Source organism: Priapulus caudatus, unplaced genomic scaffold (genome assembly GCF_000485595.1).
Source record: "Priapulus caudatus unplaced genomic scaffold, Priapulus_caudatus-5.0.1 Scaffold603, whole genome shotgun sequence".
NCBI classification, from domain to species: Eukaryota; Metazoa; Priapulida; class Priapulimorpha; order Priapulimorphida; family Priapulidae; genus Priapulus; species Priapulus caudatus.
In genome coordinates, this window is record NW_014577664.1 from 157,192 (window position 1) to 177,053 (window position 19,862).

Consider the following 19,862-nt stretch of genomic DNA (forward strand, 5'->3'; position numbering starts at 1 on the left):
CTCCACCACAGAGTCACCGCAGTAGACGTTAGATGAGCGCTGTCGCTATGCGGCACTTGTCACGTTTTTGTGAACAACTATTCATACTTTTTCTTGTAGTGTAACCATCACCAGCTGACGTTACCCCTGATTTACGTACCGTGCAGATAGGAACAGTTAAGACAGTAAACTGCATCACATCCTACCAACCTTTATGAACATTGCTACTAATGTACATTCACATTTTTCATAAAAAAACAGCATGTGTGTTCTTGATGTCAATGTGTATACAATACATAGTTCTAACTTATAAAGCATTTATATACCCCACTGATATTACGCACTACCCTGGAAATCGGTTGAGTCATTTTTGTGTGTGTGTTTACCCAGATTTGACAAGTGAATGTGTCATGTATTTGTGTAGCAGTTTCGATGTCAGAGTAACAAACATGCACTAGTGCAAATGTAAACACGTTGATGAAAGCAGTATGCTGAGTTTTATTCTATAGAGGGCATAAAGCTGCTATAGAGTTGCAGAAGGTGAGAGTTGGTTTAGCGATAGGTGTGGGTGGGGTACTACCTACATCAGGGGGGAATAATGACAAATTGTCATTGTTCACCCCTGCCTAAATAGAATACTAGCAGCAATGAAGCCTCTTAGTGCCCCTAGTGCCTGTGGGTGTGAGTAATTGGTTAAGTGAGTCATATGAATAGAAAGCAACATGGTTTTCTGCTTGCAGCTTGCTGTTCTGTTGATGGACACCCAAGGTGCATTTGATAGTCAGTCGACAGTGAAGGATTGTGCGACAGTGTTCGCTCTCAGTACAATGACCAGCTCAGTACAGGTAAACGGCTAAACGCATGACAATATATAGTGCAGATGTATAAATTTACAATCTGTGTGACCATGTTACATATCAGGCTTTGAAATATGGACATTTACGTACTTGTAGATTTGCCTAGTCGATGTGTATATATATATATATATATTATTGTTCGTCATTTTTGGCAGGTTTTCAATTTGTCTCAAAATATCCAAGAAGATGATTTGCAACACCTTCAGGTATGTAGGAATATGCGTTCATTGATCGTGTTAATTATAAATTTGCTAGGCATGAAGTGATTAAACATCATACATTAAGTCTTAAATTAAAATTGAATATACTTTTCATTGCTATCATCCAGCCATCTATTCACTTTGTTTCTTTTTCTCTCCCCCCCTTCTCTCTTTCTCTCTGTCTCTATTTCTGGCTCTCTCTCTCTCTCTCTCTCTCTTTCTTTCTCTCTCTCTTTGTCTATGTTTCTGGCTCTCTCTCTCTCCCTGCAGGTATTTGACTGCACAAACCTATGAGTGTGAGCCTCTATTACTTAATACTACATGTTATTTGACAGTCTTGTCTTGAGTCTTGCTGCGTCAGTGTTGTCATGATGCATGGTAAACATCAATATTTGGCAGCTCTTTACCGAATATGGGAGACTGGCACTAGCAGATTCAGACAGCAAGCCATTCCAGAGCCTGGAGTTCCTCGTCAGAGACTGGTGCTATCCATATGAGGCAGACTACGGTGCAGAAGGAGGAGCTAAAATATTGGAGCGAAGGTTGCAGGTACGTTATCTGATCGTTTCACGAGCGGCTGTTGCTGACATCATTGTTAACACTTTACTCTACACACGTAATGGGAAGACGTTTGTCTTACGCTGCTATCGTGCGTGCAGAAAAGGGATAAGGTGGCTGAGCCCAGAGACACGAAACACGACTGCGAGAGTGCGTCTGTTTATTGTAAGGGTGCATGTTCTTGTCAGTGGCACAATACGCGTACGGTGTAGTGTTGCGAGCTTGCTGAATATAGATGCTGGCTTCGCTGAAAAAAATCCTTGTTAGTGTCTAGAGCTTCTAGGAATCCTGCTGAAATGTTTGGGTTTTACTGCAAAGTCTAATCGAATGAGAGAATAGATATGTGTAAGTAAACAGGTGTGTGTTGTCTAATGAGCAACTGAAAACATGTAAACACTAAAACGGGTGTATAAAATTGGGTAATGGAAGACATTGGCATTTGCTAAGACTGGGTTGTGGCAGATGTTGAAAGTGAACACAATTATACAATTTTTGTGAATTTACATGGATAGGGCAAGCCAGTAGATCTCAAGGATCTCACAGGAAATCGCTAGGTGAATGCGTACAATGACTTGCAACGTTGTCATCAAAAAATTAAGCAGAGAAATCTCTAGGTTATTGAATGTTTTTTTGGCATGTTAAATTGTTAATTTAGATTGCCGATTGTTCGAAGCATGCTATGATTATCATACATCATATCATAGACTCATAGTTATACATATATACATAATATTAACTTATCAAGGCTTACATTTGTTAATCACATCATGTTGGTTACCACGTTGTTGCTAATAGCAGGTTAACCAGTGGCGTGGAATAACGTCACTAAGCGAGGAATTTTTATTGGCGTAAAAGTTAACGTATTCGTAAGTTTACGTACTTATGCGATGTCTCGGTGAACGTAAACGCACACGAATGCTCCTCGCAGGTGTCAGACAAGCAGCATCCAGAGTTGCAGCAGGTCAGGGAGCACATAAACAGCTGCTTCGATAAGATCGGCTGCTATCTCATGCCACATCCTGGACTGCTCGTCGCCACAAACCCGAATTTCGACGGGCGCCTATCTGGTAAGTTTGCCCCACCGTGTATACGCATGCCTACATGTAGGAAGGTGTGGGAACGTGTTGCGAGGCGAGGGCGGTGTGATGCGCTGCGTTGAATTCTACTCGTGCGATCGCCTGTCGTTAGCTGTGCTTGCACGCAGAGTGCGTCCGCAGGCGACCTACGAATTTATTGGTTTAAACTTTTGCATTTAGCATTGGTTTATTATTCTTTGGGGTTTAGTTTAGAGCGCACTGCACTAGCGGCTAGGTATGATCGTTGTATTATGTTACAGTCTGATGCAGTGTGTGGAATTGCAGTGACATCTGTTCACCCTTCCTTCAACAATATTGTATAATTTTACTTAGTTTTACCCGTAGGGAAAAAAATCATTCGTGCTATGCGAAAAGAAGAAAGTGTAGGTCCATAATCAAATATGACATATTCCTTCAAAGTGAGAAAGTAGAATTAAATGTATACTATAGACTACATTGAATGGATTATGTAGATAGTATATCTTGGTATATACAGTAACATTCAGTTTAACGTAGAGTGTAGTGTAGTGCATGTGTATTGCTCCACAACACTAATACAATAGAGTTTAATATAGTGCTCTATTACTGCAGATATTGAACCCCAGTTTAAAGAGCAGCTGAAGTCTTTGGTTCCATTACTGCTTGCCCCCGAAAACCTGGTGGTGAAGGAGATTAACGGAAACAAAATATCGTGTAGAGAACTACTAGAATACTTCAAGGTAATAATTACGTAAGCTATTGACATAATTAACTCAGTAATACTACTTAATGCTGAAACTGCAATCCTGTATTCTTATCACTGTAATCTTATTCCCTGAGTATCAGTGTCCGATATATAATTAACATATTGTTAAATATTCTAATTATGACAACGTATTCATAAAATAATAATAATTATTATTCTGCATTGTTGTGTGCTACATTCACATTGTATATATGTTTTTACGTCGTATCAACATGGCTAAAAAAATCTCCCTGGTTTACATTCATTGTAGAATGCACGAATCAAAATTTTGAAAAGGTGTCTTCACACATAATAATGCTTACTGTTGTCACTTCAGTCATACATCAAGATTTACCAGGGTGACGAACTTCCAGAACCCAAGTCCATGCTGCAGGTAAGCACTTTTTACTTTTGATGGCTTTTACTTTTCGCAGTGGCTACGGGTACGGTAGCCGTCGGTCGTTGAAGCCCCTTTTTGGCGTTAGGGTTAGGGTTAGGGTTAGGGTTAGGATTAGGGTTAGGGTTAGGGTTAGGGTTAGGGTTAGGGTTCTAGCTCATCTAAACTCTCAAATCGTGAATTTATTTCCCAAGGCGTTATTTCGAAATCTTGCGCCACCGCCGCCATCTTTGTCTCGTTAAGTATGAAAGCGAATGGACTCCCGTACCCGTAGCCTCGAGACATTAAGATACGGCTACCGTACCCGTAGCCACTGCCGTTACTTTTAGGTTATCATGTGATTACCATAATCAATGGAATACACTCACATATGTTATATCTATATTTGGTAACATATGGTTTGCAAATATTTTTCCAGTATTTCAGCATTATTCTTGATGTAGTTTGATATAAACTAATGAGTAGCTGTTACCCAAAATGCATCACTCTAAAAAAAACTAGGAAATCTTGTAATGCCTTCTTCGCTGTTTCTAAATTGTTCATAACTCTACTAATATGCAACCTAAACTGCTAATATGCCGTGTGTATGAGTGCAGTTGCCAATAGCAACGTTTACGGTCTGTTACAGGCTACGGCAGAGGCTAATAACCTGGCAGCAGTAGCAAGCTCAAAGGACATGTACACTAAGGAAATGGAACAGGTAATTACGTAGCAAAGAGCAAACACTTCTATAGATGTGCATTGTGCATTTGTTTATTTGCTACCAGGTGAGGCCAGGTGGATAAAATAGTCAGAAAAGGTTTCTGATTAAAGATGTGCATGCATCCTTTATATTTTTTGTCTGTCTGTTCACCTAACATGCTTGCCTGCATACCTGCGTGTCTGTGTGTCTGTTTGTCTGTCAGTCTTGCTGTAAGTCTCTCTCTCTCTCACTCTCTCTTTGCTCTCGTCTCTCTCTATTCTCTCTTTCTCCCCTCTCTTTCTCCCTCCCTCTCTCTTGCTGTGTTTCTCCCTGGTTCTGTCTGTTTGTCTGTCTGCGTGTCTGTCTCTCTTTCTCGCTTTGTTTGTCTGCCTGTCTTTCTGTCTCTCTCTCTCTCTCTCGCGTGCGCTTTGTGAGTGTGTGTGTGCATTGTGTCCATGTGTGTGTCTCTGTCTGTCTGTATATCTGTATGTTCTGTCTATCAATCCGTGTGCAGGTGTATCCCAATCCAAGTAAAGAGTTGCCCACTCTCACTCATCCCTCCTTCTGCGTAGGTGTGCGGTGGTGACCGACCTTTCCTTGACCCGGAAATGCTCGAGCGGGAACACCGCCGCTGCCTGGAGCACGCGCAGGCGGCCTTCCAGCACAAGAAGAAGATGGGCGGCACGGAGTTCTGCCACGTCTATGAGGAGCGTCTGATCAACGAACTAGAGGAGGCGTTTGCGAACTTGCAGCGGCACAATGAGAGCAAGAATATCTTCTCGGCGGCACGCACACCTGCCGTACTGTTCGCGCTCATCACCATCTGCTACACGCTGTCCGGTACGCGCTCGCCTCGCACGCGCGCGGTGGCGCCCCCTGTAGTTTGTAGCGGGTCCCCCGTCCGTTGTACCTCGGTAGTCGTGCCCTCCCATCTTCTATCGGTAATTGGGTGAGTGGTTATGCATATAGTGGGTATTGTGGTTGTTAATTGATCTTTTTTTTTGGCACGCCATTGTGGTTTTACACTCGATGATAGTTAATAATTACAGTGTAGTTAATAATTATGATGTAGTTATTAATTATGAAGTGTTTCTTCTCACCAGGAATCTTTGCATTCATCGGCATCCTGTCCCTAGCAAACATGTTTAACATGTTCATGGGTGTGGCATTAGTAATGCTTATAACGTGGTCGTACATACGCTACAGCGGTGCTCACAGAGAACTCGGACAAGTTATAGACCACACTGTCAATTTTGTGTGGGATAAGGTATGTTCAAACTATATAAGAAAAGATATTAAATATGAGCATGAAACTATAAACATCAAGGATCCATGTAGTCATGTACTTCAGCATTTATATACATCATGAAGTTTTTGATAGGAACGTTGTGTTCTGTGAGCAGTGTTTTTTTTACATTTGAAAACTAATCCTTTAGGTGTAAATTTTTATTTTTGTCTTGTCGTGTTTAACTCGAATATCAAACCCAGAAACATCGTAATGGTGTTTGCACCCTGTGTTACACAAAGGTTGGCATTTTTTTCCCAGTTTATAGCACCTGTGGTAGCACACAGCGTACAGAGAGCAATTGAACAGCAAACGATGGCACCACTCGATAAGCGAAGAACAGACGAAAAGAAGTTACACTAGTGACTGAATTGGATGGCGCCGAGTCGCACCAGCCTGCAGGTTCCAACCGTTTACGTCTCCACGCTCTCGCGTCTTGGCAAGCTTCGTTCCGACTCCCAGCGCAAACCCTGCCGGGAACAGTAAGTGTTTGATTTTGGGTGCATCCGGGCTGTCGCCGTGGTGACGACGTGCCTCCGGCGTCCCGGTCACGCGACTGCACGAAAATCGTGTGTCCCGCCGGTTTCTGGACGGCATCCGGAAACCGGAAAACCGGCACCGCAACATGACCGCCTGCATCTGGTGCTGCCTCGCGTGGCTGTCCCGATTTGTACACGTAGCGGACGTTTCTCTGTACTGCAACCAAATGTGATATACATACAGAAGAACATCTGAGCCGTTCATCAAAGCGAGTTCGTAGGTAGTCGAGAAGATTTTTCGTTATCCCTGTGAGACAACAGTGCCATCCTGTGTTCATGAAAGTTTCAGAAATCTGCAGAGCAATCAATATATCGCCTTTCCTCTTGCTGTTTGAGGGTACCAAGTATTTTGTTATTATCTATGCAATGTATATATTGACTATACGTTACATCAAAAGTCCTGTCGGTGGGAGATAAGACGACTAGGTTTCACTACATTGTGATTGCCATTTAAAAGATCATGGTAACCTGTTTGTAATGGTTGCAGATGTTATCCTATTCGATTCACTTCAGATGAATTTTAGAACCGAACTGAGCTGAGAGGACAAGATTGGGTTTTTAGTAACATTTTGTTGTGTGGTGGTCTCTTGTTGCTGTGTGTTGTACCTTACTCAGGAATACCTTTTGTGCCGAAAAATCATCTTGGATGTTTTCGCTTGCAGCTGCTGCGGTTGCTGTTGCTGCTTCTGCTGCTGCTACAGCTGCTGCTGCTGCTGCTGCTGCTGCTGCTGCTGCTGCTGCTCTTGCTACCACCACAGGTGTTGCTGCTGCTGCTGCTGCTGGTGGTGGTGGTCGTGGTGTTGATAGTAGTGTTACTGCTACTACTGCTGCTGCTGTTGCTGCCTCCACAGATGCTGCTGTTGATGCTGTTGCAGAGGTATCAACGTAAACCTCTTACTGTGCACTGCAGATTTTCTGGCTTTCAATGGATATGATATTTACTGTACACGTATCTCTCTTACAGTTGTCTTTAAAGGTGAATATATGCATTGGCTAAACTTACTGACTAGTAATTGAATCCTAAAGGTTACATTTCTGTGCATCGCCTTTCCTTCACGTTTCTAAAAAATATCCCACGTCACTGCCCATTCATTGAATGAAGGTTGGCTCGAGGTATTGTTCATATTTGGTAACAAGAAATTGTCAATTTAAACTAGATTTCATCTGCTCTTTAAAGTAATCTGGGCTGTATTCACACTATCTAGCCCTTTGTACGGCTCGTGCTAGTACAAGCAGCAGGGTCATTCATAACAATACATGACCATGTTAAAAACATTAAAAAAATGGGGATATGACCTCAAGTAACCAAATAAATGCTGATAGTTTGGGTCATGCCACCCCTTGACGTTGGTTTGCTGTTCAGTCATGAGTAGTGAATGTGCATATACAGCTTTTGACCTGTCTCTGTACACGTGTTCACATAGCTAACGAGGTATGTTACGGCAAGTACCACCACCCAAAGGTTGTCTGAATAATTCCCTTATCGCATTTCACCTCTGGAAATTGTTGGACAAGTTTTCAAAATACCCGTGCCATATTCGTGTAAACACCACAAGAAGGTAAAGCACACAAAGACCCAAATTGAGATAGAAATTTGGGGACATGTCGCTTGGATTTTTCCCTATTGAAACGTTTGCTTGTGTGTGTCATGTCAAAACTTGGTAGGCTACAGAAATTACAATATTTTTTAACACTTTCCACTGTTGAGACCATGTGAAAATACATATTAATTAAGGATATATATAGGCATGGACATGTGTACACTTACCATACATATATGTTCATGATATAAGGTATGTCCTTATGTCGTATTTGGTGAACTGTGCACTGGTCCAAGTGGTGGGCAGTAGCAAATAAACAAGTCTGCACAATTTTCCCGTGCAGAGCTCCGTGCTAGCTAAGCTTTTGTGAAAAAAGCTGTAAAGAATTGAAGCTCTTTTGCTAGAGTTTGTCCCCTACCAATTCATGCAAGGTTCGCTGTGGAATGTCAGGGACATGCACTGCAGTGTTACTTGTGTGCTGTTGTTGTACACAGGGCTTATAAATTATTTTTGTAAATTACCAGTAAAATGTCGCATTATTGTAAATGTGAACTGTACAGATAAAAGCAAGGCAGCGACATCATATAGCATAGCTTGTTGAATGTGTTAACGTGTTGCATGGTAGTAACAGAGTCTTCTTATTGAGTGTTTTAATGTATGCGTGTGTTTGTTTTTGTGCATGTCTTCACTCTAATATTGTTAGATCTCTAATAAATGGTCAGAAAATGATGCAAGTGTGCTGTGTATGGTAGCTAGGTGGCTAGGAGCGATGGTTTTATATTCTTACACCTAACTGGTGGTATTCTTGCCATGATGTTTTTGTAGTATACTGGCTGACTACCCGTCGGCTATATATGTTAGGTTTGAATACTAACGTATTAGTTTTATATTTTCTGCAATATGCCAGTAATTACAAAGAATTTTGCTCAAAGGGCCTTCCTCGTTATGTGGAGCGAGCTTCTGTCAACGTGAGAAACCAGTAAATAGGTGTGTGTATGTGGTATGTGTGTGTGTGTGCGTGCGTGCGTGCGTGCGTGCGTGCGTGCGTGCGTGCGTGCGTGCGCGTGTAGAGTGAAAACTGTGTACAAGTACTGTATACAGTGTCCAGGTTCTTATATCATCTTCAATAATAATATCCTCATATCTTCGTTTCTGTCACGGTCAAGCTATTGTATATATTAACAGGTACTTGAAATTCGTTTATTGTTTCATACATGATACAGTCCAGTCAGTAAGGGATTTCTATTTCATCGTCAAAAAGAGGCAAAAAGTTTGATCTAGTTGTAACAGTTATTAAAAGTAGTTGGTAGTTTAAAGTGTCTGGTCACTGTATTGTTCATTTATCCTATCCTGATACAGTCAAACCCGTGTTAGTGGTCACCTTTATAGAACGGACACCTATCTATAAAGGACACTTGGTGATCCCTGTATACAGGTTTAACTGCATAAGGCCTTTTCTTATGTTGTGATTATCACTCCCTGTGATCTTATTGGTTTCTCTTCTGTTCCGGTGTGGTTTTCTGTTTTTTTTTCTGTTTATTGCTTGATTTTTACAGATAAGCAAGTCTTGTATATATGTATAGTATAATCACGTACATATTGGTGAAACTCGATTTAGTTTCATGATCTCTACTTACTACTTTCGCCGATGAATAGGAGGGACATTCGATACCTGTTTTTGAAAACTGATCGTAATGATATCTGGATTCTACACGTGTTCCACCTTCTTTGGGTAAATAGGCATTACTTCTCTTTGGCGTCAAGGTGTGCATTTTTTACTTACAGTACTTAAACCAAATTGGATTGCTAGTGTCACAAATGCCATGAACGTGCAAGTAAATGATAATTAAATTTAATGTCGAGTCGCATCGAATAAATTGCTAATGACATTGTTATGTGACACTGTTGTATTCTTTCTCACATCTCGTCCTATTAGAAATTCATCAGTATTCTAACGTGTTGTATTTGTTACGTCATCTTCTGTTTTTGATAATAATTGACATTTTGGTGGTACCTTAATATAGTAGTTTAGAGGTGATGATTATAAACAGTATAATTCAAACATTTATTTTGAATTTTATTTGCATAGTTTGTTTGAAATTGGTATGATGTCAGTTAATAATATGTAGTATATTTAGCATTATATTCAGTGTCTGTATTCAAAGAGTTTCAAAAACGCAAAAGTCGGTTGGTGAAATGCAATCTGTTATTTTTTCAATTGAAATTTCATCAGCTGAATAAACCGGTGAAATCATATCGCTCCCACCTGAAATAATTATTCTGTAAATTTATGTTGATTGCTTGCAAGTTAATTTAACGGTTTATAGTGAAAGTGGGAGACAGTGTAAAATACGGTAAATTTTGTATTCTTAGTCACTTACATGATGTTTTGTACTTGTTCTAGTGAAGTGGGGCTTCTTTAGTTGTAATTACCATATACGCAGTCTGATTATGGTAAACATACCATATTCCTATGGAAAAATTTAGCTCTGCATTACTTTGCCAGGATCGCCATCCACTGTTACCCTTCATAGAATACTCAGTATAATAATTTAACTGGGTACGCAGCAAGGGTTGTTTATCGCGTTTTTTATTAAGAAAAAACGTTGTCAATCGCGTTCATTTTACTAGGGTAACTAAAGTTTTTTGAGATTACGAGGTGTAATTACCCGATTCAAAGTTTGTTTTTGCTGGTGGATAAAATTAAATATAAAAACGTATGCAGTCTTATTTTGGAAAAACTCGTTGTTTTGCAAATAGGGCAGGTGAAATAAACGTTTACAGACTTCTTTTGGAAAATATCTTGTCGTTTGCGTTAATTATTAACTTGTGCATGTCTGCTATACTTAGAGCACATCGTACACATGTACGATGCTTATAGTTATACTTATTACGTAGTAATCAAAATCAAGAGCTAATAATACCTAGAGTGTACAACGGAAAAACGGGAAAATAGTGCTATTTCACGACAACATTATTCTACTTTGCCTGCGAGTCTAGAATAATTTTATGGTATTGCATTAAAAGCAAATACTTCAGTGGAGGTGGCTGAATAACCGGGATGCGAGGCGGCGTGAGGCATGTGTGAGGGGAGGTTTAGGAGCCAATATCTCAGCCTCGGAGTATCGTATTGACAAGCGGTTGGTCTTGTTTTAGAGAGCAAAGAATTCTGCTTAATGCAATAAAATTATTCTAGACTCGCAGGCAAAGTAGAATAATGTTGTCGTGAAATAGCACTATTTTCCCGTTTTTCCGTTGTACACTCTAGGTATTATTAGCTCTTGTCAAAATGTATAGTGCGCATCTATCCCTTGTGTAATTATAGCCTGCTATGTAGCGCGCAGATTATTATGATTAGCTATGGCTGTCATGGCTTCTATGATCTCTTTATATAGTCAGTGTAAAAAAGTGAAGGCGACACGGCACTATCCCTTACCACTAAGAAAACTGAGACCCATAATATCAAGAGCGTATTAAGTCTTTCTTTATACGCTCTTGATAATAATATACATAGAATACAGATCTGTATTCGATATCCACGGACCGATCAGGTTACCTTGTACAAATGAGGGGGCGGACTGCATGCGTCCCATGCCTAGAGTGCTTGAGAATGCAAGTTTGTCAAAAACGAACAACAGGTGGCACTATAGCCTAGTGTAGGATAGAGTACCTACATAAAGATATGTAGGTACTCTAGTGTAGGTACTCTTTATGTAGGTACTCTAGTGCTCTAGTGTAGGACAGCTGTATGAGCAAAGTAAGAAAAAGAAGGGGGTGTCTATATTCAAGCCGGTACGGGAGATTACGGTACGCATATATTTGCTAATATCTTGACTAATCGTGCGTGACGGTGCGTCAATAAACTCAATATTCACAGAGAGTATAGCTAAGACATGTGTTTATAGGTATCTAGAATATATTATGCAAATGATTACCCGTACCTGCTTGAATATAGACACCTTCATACTCTGTGAATATTGAGTTTATTGACGCACGATTAGTCAATATATTAGCAAATATATGCGCGCGGAAGTGAATTACAGATGATTAAATTTCTAAAATTCTAGATACCTATAGACACATATGTCTTAGCTATACTCTCTGTGAATATTGAGTTTATTGACGCACGATTAGTCAATATATTAGCAAATATATGCGTACCGTAATCTCCCGTACCGGCTTGAATATAGACAACCCCAAGTAAGAAGGGCACCATATATATATATATATATATATATATATATATATATATATATATATATATATATATATATATATATATGTATATATATATATGTATATATATATATTGTATATAGTAGATAGCTATGGTCTATGTCTAGGCGTGGATGATTGTTACATATGTTACTACATAGTGCTATCGGGGATTGGGTCGACCCGGATTTTCCGGATTCTCGGGCAGCATATTTAATTTCAAATTTAAGGAGGAATAAAGAAGAGATGAACAGGTAAATTTTTATAGTTCATTCATTAGCAAATACAACATGCTTCATTTATCAGAACGAGTAGTTTTAAAGTAAAATAAATTCAACATGTGACAAAAATGTAAACGTAAACAATTTTCACTACAAAAAGAGCGTGTAATGATTAAAATCATTTAAAATTGAACACTGTAAACGCAAAATAGAGTAAACAAATGAAAGCGGAAGTTATTTTATACAAATTAATAAATTATTTTTAGTTTATTTAACATAGAGTTAACTTTGAGAGTTTTTGAAGAAAAGTCCGAATTCTTGGGTGGTCCGGATTTCTGGCATCTGGATTTTTGGACTTCGTTCTACGGTTGTAGGCCTATGTGATTTTGGACAATGTTTTGTCAACTCGAAATGCTAAGCTCTGTTGTAACATTATTATTTAGTAGTTAATGATTATATGTAGATAGATTATTTATGGAAAATAATGAGATATTATGATAATATAAACATGCTCATAATTTTATCTAGTGTTTCTTTTCTCAAATTCGCACCTGTGCCGTCATTTCATATCCCCCCCCCCCTGTTGCCACGTCGGTACAAAGCATCACGGGTAATATGTGTCGGTGATTGTTATCATAGAACTTTATGCAGCCGGCTGAAAGGTGCGATAGGATATGTTTACTAGGCATGTTTTATAACATATATATATCAGGGTTAGGGTTAGGGTTAGGGTTTTTGCATCATTCTTTAATATATCGTAAAATATATGTTAAAATTAGAAGTGCCTAGTAAACATATCCTATCGCACCTTTCAGCCGGCTGCGAATTTTGCACAGGGGAGAGATAGTGATCCGTTAGGGGACAGCTCTGATTGGCTAATTTTGTCTCTTATTTATTTTATTTCTTATTATTTTTGGCTAATTTTGTCTTATTTTAGAATTAGGGTTAGGATTAGGGTTAGGGTCAGGGTTAACTGATTTCTATATCCACAACTTATTGCGCAACTAAAATTCTAGATACCTATACTAGTATAGACACATGTCTTAGCTATACTCTCTGTGAATATTGAGTTTATTGACGCACGATTAGTGGTGGGCATATGTTTCCATGAACCAAAGTATCCTCGTGATAGTGGGGCGGATATGTGACATTTTTTACTTAAAGTGTGCACTTCTGGAAAGAAGCATGAAAATTTGCTCTAGGGTGGTTTTGAGTATGCTGATTTCAAAAATTGCGGGAAACACGATGTTACTCCAACGGTTCCTGCCAAAAAATAAAAAATAAAAAATGGCCACCAGAAAACATGTTTTTGCCCATATATCAGCTGTAAGTGCCCCGATTACCATAATCTTGGCGTCTATACCTATGTTTTTGAAGTCAAAGAATGCAATAAAACTCTTGTCAAATATCATAAGATATATTTTCCCGCCAAAAAGTTGAAAATTCAAAATGGCCACCACAAAACACAGTTTTGCCCATAAATCAGCTGTAAGTGCACAAGTACCATTGATCTTGGTCTCTATACATATGTTTTTGAGGTCAATGAACCCCATAGAACTGGTATAGAACACATTGGGATATATCATAACATCTTCCCGCCCAAAAAAATTAATCCAAAATGGCTGCCACAAACGCCATTTCTTTGCCATAAAATGGCTATATACGTGCCACGATTACCAGGATCTAGATATCTATACCAGTTTTTATGTCAAGGAACCCGATGGAAAACATGAAATATCCTAACATACATCTTCAAATTAAACAAATACAATATAAAAATGTTTTTAGGTCAAGAACTCGGTTACACATATGTGAAAAATCATGATGAAAAAATAATGCCATCTATACTTCAGTTCATAATTTCTGTTACACTTTGGAAGGCTCGTCTGCGTGCCTGCCAAAACGTGTCGTTCCTTAGATCACAGCGTGAACAAAAAATATGTTGCCTATGTGGAGTCACTTGGAAAGATTATTCCGTGAATGTTCGCTCTTTGACCACTATCACTATGATCGCTGGATGACGGTTCACGTGAGAGATAAACTTGCCCTCGAGATTAACTGCCGCTGCCACACATGCAGAGTTTCTCAAAGGCAACTTTGTGACACAGAAAACCATGCACAAATTCTAAGCACTAGCCCATGATCAAGTTCATGAACAGCGAATGCAATGGTGAAAGGAGATGGAGGCGTATAGGTATCACTGAAAATAAAGCAGCACTGAGACGGTGGAGGGTGGCAGGTCCAGAAACAGCTAGACTATTAATGGAGTATGATGACAAACATTCAATTAAAAAGAAGGACACAGAACGCCACCATGAACAAATACCAAGTGTGCAAAAGGCTTGCTTAATACCAAACAGATAATGTCCGATAGTGTGGTAGATACCATAAGGTCTGCAGAAACATAGGCAAAGACGAGTACCAAAAATTTTGTTGCGGAGCGTATCAATGACAAATCACTGCATTCAATTACACCATATACATAGGTACAATCTTCCTCTGTTGAATTTCTAGTTCAGGAAAGAAACTGCGAAGTCCACTTCTAATATTTCCAACCTACACAATTATGTTCATCTCTTCTCACGGCTGTATATATCGTGTAAAGCTAAAGAAAGTGATATGGATGCCTTCTTCGCACATGAAATTCATGCTTGGCCTCCATCGTTGGCGTCAAACAGTATCATCGCCAAACAAGCAAATCTGACTTGATGAATGCTTGGAGTCATTGGTACCACAGCCGGAATCTGTTCCAAATGTTGATGTCAACATTGTTTGACGGTGCTGCCATTGTGCACATGCTTGACCAAAGAAGTCCCAACTTTCTTTCAAAACATTCCAGAACTATTCACAATTGGTGTTCTTTCCCTATATAGAACACATGCTACAAGACGTTGTTCGCGTAGATGTTGTCTGGGATGTCTACAGGGAGGACAGCCTAAGGCACAAACACAGACAGAACCGTGGATCTGGTAATCATCTCCGGGTGGACAATAACACCATGATTCCTGTTAACTGGAAGAACTTCCTTCGCTGTGATGCAAACAAAGACAGCCTGTTCCAACTTCTAGGCTAGCCAATGCAATACAAGAGTTTCAACCTCCTCCACAGAAGCTAGTGAACTCCACACATGGCCAGATGCTGTATCATCTCCCATAGCTGACTGTTCAGATTTGTTCTGCACTCACGAAGAGCAGACACACGGCTCCTGTTTTATGCTTCCCATTCATTCCATCATGGCGTTTACCAAGCTGATGATACATGCAACAGATACTTGATGTGGTGGTTAATCGCAATTGCAGTGTCAAGTGTTTTATAGGACTGGGAAAATATTGATAGCATTTGGTCATGGTGCTAAACTACTTTACATTCAGTGCCACCTAATTGCAGCTGAATTAGGCAACGATGAATCATGGGGTCTTCTATTCTTCACGCAAATATCAGGATGGCTGATACTGTGTCCTGCCGTCCATGGAATTGGAAAGAGAACAGCTTTGGCTGTTTGGGCAGTATGCGCTCATCTCAAACCGATTTTTGCTCAGTTATCCCATGCTCCCTAGCTAGGTATCCCCGACGACGTGGAGCTGAGCAAATAGAGAGATATGTTGTTTCTCTTGTATCAGCGAACATCAGCACTCAGCCATGTGAATGAAGGCAGGAAGCAGTTGTTCACTCAAAACCGTAAGATGGAAAAACATTCCTCTAACGTTGCATGCGGGAACAGCATGTGAAAAGGACTGTTTATCAGGCAGGGCACATCTGGGGACAGTCACTCTTATAGGAGACCCTGAAGTTCCATCGGCCAGATTTATGGGGCTGTGAGAGAGTGACAGATGATTCCCCATGACTCCATGCTGGACCACTCTTCCAGAGGCAGCAAAGCTAGCAGGAACTGTTAAATGTGGATACAAAAAGTCATGTACAAAAGATGCAAGTGTGTCAAAGCCAAATCTCGAGTGTACATCAAGATGTGCTTCTGCTTCAGGACAGTGTAACAGAGAATAAGCAAGCAAATCTGATCATATGAGACACTGACAGAGATCATTTAATGTTTTAACATAATATATTGATACAACCATTGAATTGCTTTTACACGCATACGCGCGTGCTTTCATTTGCGTGCACCTGCGTCTCTTCATGAAATCTGATGGAATGATGTTTTGGCGGGCGCGCAGGCGTACCTTCCAAAGCTGTAACAGAAATTATGAAACTGAAGTAGAGATGGCATACTTAAGTTTTTATCATAGTTTTTCACGTGTTCTACCCAGTTCTTTGACCTAAAAAAAACATTTTTATATTGTTTTTGTTTAATTGAAGATGTAGGTTAGGATATTTCATGTTTTCCATCGGGTTCCTTGACATAAAAAACAGGTATAGATAAACTAGATCCTGGTAATCCGTGGCCACGTATAGCCTATTTTATGGCAAAGAATTGCGTTTTGTGGCAGCCATTTTAGATTTTAATTTTTTTGGCGGGAAGATGTTATGATAGATCGGAGTGACATCGTGTTTCCCGCAATTTTTGAAATTAGCATACTCAAAACCCCCCTAGAGCCAAATTTTCATGCTTCTTTCCAGAAGTGCACACCTCAGACACATATCCGCCCACTATGACGTCTGTGAACGTCAGTGTGACGTCAGTGGCTATCTATACACCACAGATAGTGTTTGGGATATACCATAATGCCATGGATAATACCATAGATAGTATATAAGATAGCCGAGTCGGATTATATAGTTAGTGTTAGGGTTGAGGTTAGGGTTATGGTTTTTGCATCATTCTTTGATATACGGAAAGTCTGATGCGGAAGTTGATATGCCGCGTAGTATGGAATAAGACCATGCGCAACCACCAGCACCATCAGCAGTATGCATTATGCAGTATGCTGTATGCATTCAACCAGCTCTGATTCAACTTCGGAGATAGCCGAGTTCGTGCGTGACGTCAGTGTACGTCACGAGGAGACTTTGGTTCATGGAAACATATGCCGACCACAATTAGTCAATATATAGCAAATATGAGCAAATATTAGCAAATATATGCGTACCGCAATCTCCCGTACCGGCTTGAATATAGACACCCTTATAACCTAAAGTTACCTAATAAGCCGAGAGGTGGGAGCGAGTACCAGTCTAACAGCCAAATATACCATAGGCCAATGAAACGCGTCGACACAAACGACAATGACACGTGCACAAAAATGTCCAATTATGCTGTACGTCAGTAGGAGTGTCGTGGAAGACCTGTGAAGAGGTCAATAGCAACAGAATATAGTCTTAGACATGCCAAATAAACCTAAAAAGGAAAAGGTAAGCAATTATTTATGCGTTTTTGGCTTCTTTACCGTAAGTATTATATATCCTCACTTATTCATGGCGAACAATCGTCCAGGCACTACTAGTAATGTGGAGGGCATTTGTCGATACTAATTACTGTCCACACACACTCACATCAATTGTCATTTAAAATAAAGTTACATTACTCATTAGGCCCTACATTACTGTTGTTGATTGAATGAAATGTTTCATGAGTATAAACTTGTATTGTCACTGTTAATCTATTGCGAGTGGGCGTACTGGCTGAGAACTTCATTAGGATCCACCAGGGAAACTAGAAAGACAGGGCCACAAGGATAGGTACACAAAATCTTAATGAACTTAAACTTAAAGTAGGATGGCTAGGCCTAAATCATAAAAATGTAAATTGCCTAAAGTCAAAAAATAAATCCCAGGATACCATCGACTGGATGATACAAGAAGGCCTAGGGGTACTGGCGGTGGGTGAAACCTTCTTCAGTGATGAATCCAACCAGATATTTTCACCAAAAATACCCATGGACTGGATTGGATTGGATGGAATAGAGAAGAGGGACAAAAAAGAGGAGGTGGTAATATAGGGTTTATAACTTGCAGCAACCTAGGACTAAAATCCCTAAAGGAGATAAATGAAATGAATAGGGGGATGACGAGGGCAGAAATAGGATGGGTTGGAGCATCTTGGGCAGGTGAAAAGTGGGTCTTTGCCTTTGGCACTGTGTATATGGGCCAGAAGGCCACGAATCCCGAATGGAATGTAGCAATCTACGACTCCCTGACCCGTCAGCTAGAGTGGCTAAACAATCATAAGTACGGTTGTTTACTCATGGGGGACTTTAACGGGCACATAGGCATGATACAGGAGACTATAAATAGAAATGGGCAACTGCTATTGGATTTCACAGAGACCTCTGGGGTAAAAATATTTAACGAGGATGAAAGATGTAAGGGAAAATACACCTGGAGTCGAAACAACCTCAAATCTGTTGTAGACTTTGCACTTGTGAATAGAAAGTTGGAACCATATATTAAAGTGATTACGTCACCGTAAATACTAAAAATACTCACAAAATATAAGTAATTCTGTTTACTTTTTATGGTTAAATTGCTGCATTATACTTCTCATTTTACTATACGTCATTGTTCGATGTGAACATACACTCGTGACTCGTACATAGCCCATAGCAAGCAATTAATGTCAGGAACACAATATCAAATTGTCCAGGTTTTTTGGATTTTTAACTGGTTGAGAAACAATCATATCAGGTAAGAATTTGATGATACGTTTAGTCTCGTTAGTTCTTACTTTTAATGTAAAAAAATGGCAACAAAAATTTTACAAATTTTACCATGGAAAATTCGTGACGTAGTCAATTAAAAAAGATAGACATCTATTATGAAGGGCAAGTAAACATAACTACAGACCATTTCCCTCTAGTAATCACCCTGGTACTAAAGGTATTTAAGAACGATAGCATCAGAGATTTCACTATAAAGAAATCTTGGAAAACTAGAGATGCCAATTGGGGAGCCTTCCAAAGGGAATGTGAAAGGAACCTAAATAAATTAACGACAAAATGCTCGCCCTATGAGGATGCTGAAACATTGGAGAGGTCTATAGTGAAGGACCTCACAGAGGCGGGAACAAAAGCTATCTAGGCAGAACGTCAGGCAAAGCAGGGGTGAGGAAGGATAGACCTTGGTTTGACCAAAGCTGTAAAAGCGTGAGACAAGAGAGACAGGAGGCCAACAGAAGGTACAGAAAAATACGAAAACTAGAATTCGAAGGGGAACAAGTAAATGAAGAGGAATTAAATCTGGCTAGGCAAGTGTATGAGGAGTCCAAAGATAAAGCAAATTACATCATTGAGGAAAAACGAGCTAAGTTTGAAGAAAACCAGATAGAGTCGATGAGAAGTGCAGGGAAGGCGAGTGCTAAACTCTTTTGGAACATGGTCAGGAATGGAGGAGACAAAACCAGCTATGAAATAAAATAAAAAAACGATAGTGGTATCGTCTTAGAAAACAAAAGTGATATTAACATGGAAATGACAAAACATTGGAAATAGACAAATGAAGATGAAGGAGCGTGCCTGGCTGACAAAAATTTACAAAACGGGGAAGTATACCTCCAAATGGATAAAGCGGCGGACTTAACAAATAGCGTAACCATAGAAGACGTTATAGGTAGGATAAAAGTGGCAAAGCTGGAAAAGGCGTGCGGGTGGGATGATATCCCAAATGAATTCATAAAGCATGGTGGGAAAACATTAGT

At 39.8% G+C, this 19,862-nt stretch overlaps 2 protein-coding genes across 3 annotated transcripts in view; both read left to right on the forward strand.

Moving 5' to 3' along the window:
- LOC106812049 (atlastin-2-like) overlaps positions 1 to 7,022 on the forward strand; it is a 19,371-nt gene extending 12,349 nt beyond the window's left edge. For both annotated transcript variants that reach the window (XM_014815811.1, XM_014815812.1), the window contains exons 4-13: positions 720 to 824; positions 992 to 1,042; positions 1,436 to 1,585; positions 2,523 to 2,661; positions 3,262 to 3,389; positions 3,732 to 3,788; positions 4,420 to 4,491; positions 5,046 to 5,313; positions 5,577 to 5,740; positions 6,020 to 7,022. In XM_014815811.1, the coding sequence (XP_014671297.1) occupies positions 720 to 824; positions 992 to 1,042; positions 1,436 to 1,585; positions 2,523 to 2,661; positions 3,262 to 3,389; positions 3,732 to 3,788; positions 4,420 to 4,491; positions 5,046 to 5,313; positions 5,577 to 5,740; positions 6,020 to 6,121 (1,236 nt within the window). In that variant the 3' untranslated portion in view covers positions 6,122 to 7,022. The remainder of the gene's footprint in view (positions 1 to 719; positions 825 to 991; positions 1,043 to 1,435; positions 1,586 to 2,522; positions 2,662 to 3,261; positions 3,390 to 3,731; positions 3,789 to 4,419; positions 4,492 to 5,045; positions 5,314 to 5,576; positions 5,741 to 6,019) is intronic.
- Positions 7,023 to 17,444: 10,422 nt separating this feature from the next.
- Positions 17,445 to 19,862, forward strand: part of LOC106812045 (serine/threonine-protein phosphatase 2A 56 kDa regulatory subunit delta isoform-like) — a gene marked incomplete at its 3' end in the record, with an annotated part of 8,972 nt that continues 6,554 nt past the window's right edge. The window contains exon 1 of the mRNA XM_014815802.1: positions 17,445 to 17,581. Coding sequence (XP_014671288.1) covers positions 17,555 to 17,581 — 27 coding nt within the window. The remainder of the gene's footprint in view (positions 17,582 to 19,862) is intronic.